Raw genomic sequence first — 1,582 nt, forward strand, 5'->3', positions numbered from 1 at the left:
CAGGGCTGGGGGGCCAGGACAGATCCTGCCCCACTGCTGGGGGCGCGGGGAGGCAGGATAAGAGCCAAGGGGGGAGAAAGACGAGCTGCTGCTTTGCCTGCAGCCCCGAGAAGGCGCCCGGGGGCGTGGGAGCTGCCGTGCCAGCCCCGCAGCATCGCTTTAATTAGCCCAGCCCCCCCTTTTCTTAATGAACAGCTAATTGGGGCTGTCTAGACAGGAAAGGGAAAAAAACCGCCAAGCAAGAAAGAAAGCTGTCCGTAGCGCCAGCGGCCGCCGTGGGGCTGGGAGAGGCCAGCGTGGGGCTGGGGCGCTGGGCTGGCCCTATAGACAGCACCTATAGAGAGATCCCATGCCCAAATGCGGGGCTCCTGTAGCAACACCGCGGCACATACAAAGAGCCTGTGCCTAAATCAGGGGGCCCTATAGCAACACCATGGCACCTGCAGAGAGCCTGTTTAAAGGGGGGCTCCTATAGCAACACCACAGCACCTAGAGGGGCTGTGACTTAATGGGGGGCTCTGTAGTAACCCCACAGCACCTACAGAGAGCCTGTGCATTGATGGGGGCTCTATAGCAACACCACAGCCCCCACAGAGAAGCAGTGACTTGCTGGGGGCCCTATAGCAACACCACAGCACCTACAGCCAGCTCATGCTTTGGCCTGAGGGCCCTATAGCAACCCCACGGCACATACAGAGTGCCCGGGCTTTCACAGGGGAGGTCTGACAACGGCGCCTGTAGAGAACCGGTGAGCTGGCTGGGGGGCCCCAGAGCAGCAGGAGGGCACCTATAGGGAGGTCCCTATAGGGAGGCACCTACCTCCTTCCATGTCTTCTGTCCAGTTGCGGCTGCTGCTGGTGGGGGAGTTGGAGGAGGTGTAGTACTCGCCCCCCGGGCTGGTGTCGATGTCGTCCTCCATGGACCCCGACTTGTGCCGTTTGCTCCTGGGGGGCAGGGAAGGGATCAGTGCCAGCCCGCGGCAGGATCTGGCCCGCCCCCCGCCTCCCCCACGGCGAAGACAGCCAGCAGCCTGTGGCCATGCTCGGGCTGGCCCCGACATCGCCCCGGCATCGCCCCGGCATCACCTACCCGCTGGAGGAGGTGCTGGGCAGCGTCCTCCTCATGCCGGTGCTGGAGGGGTTCAGGTCGTAGGCCAGGTGGCCCTGCAGCTCCCCCAGGGAGAAGTTTGGCCCCGTACCCGTCACCACCGGCGCTGGGGGGAGAGGGGGATCAGGGGGGGGACCCGGCATTGGCCCCCGCCCAGCAGGGAGGGGAGCCCCAACCTGCAGCCGGGATGGGGGAGCTGTCGGGACGGTGCCGTGCCCGGGCAGCGCGGGGGGGCAGTGGCATCATGGTGGCACTCACTTCGGGACACCTGGATGAGCTCGGTGACGCTGAACACCCCCGAGGTGACGAAGCTTTCCTGGAAGTCTGTCGAATCTGTGCGGGAGAGAGGAGGGAGTGCTGAGGGGGGGACAGGATGATCCCTCCTGCCCCGCACTGTCTTGTGGCGATGCTCAAGGGCACCCTAACATCCCCAAATCCCCCATAATGCCACCCGCCCCCCCCCTCCTCAGCCGGC

At 64.9% G+C, this 1,582-nt stretch overlaps 1 protein-coding gene across 1 annotated transcript in view; it reads right to left on the reverse strand.

Moving 5' to 3' along the window:
* NFIC (nuclear factor I C) overlaps positions 1 to 1,582 on the reverse strand; it is a 28,721-nt gene that overhangs the window by 5,676 nt on the left and 21,463 nt on the right. Inside the window, 3 exon segments of the mRNA XM_019471474.1 lie at positions 820 to 944; positions 1,090 to 1,213; positions 1,366 to 1,440. Coding sequence (XP_019327019.1) covers positions 820 to 944; positions 1,090 to 1,213; positions 1,366 to 1,440 — 324 coding nt within the window.

The sequence above is a fragment of the Aptenodytes forsteri genome, unplaced genomic scaffold (genome assembly GCF_000699145.1).
Source record: "Aptenodytes forsteri isolate BGI_AS27 unplaced genomic scaffold, ASM69914v1 Scaffold274, whole genome shotgun sequence".
Taxonomy (NCBI): domain Eukaryota; kingdom Metazoa; phylum Chordata; class Aves; order Sphenisciformes; family Spheniscidae; genus Aptenodytes; species Aptenodytes forsteri.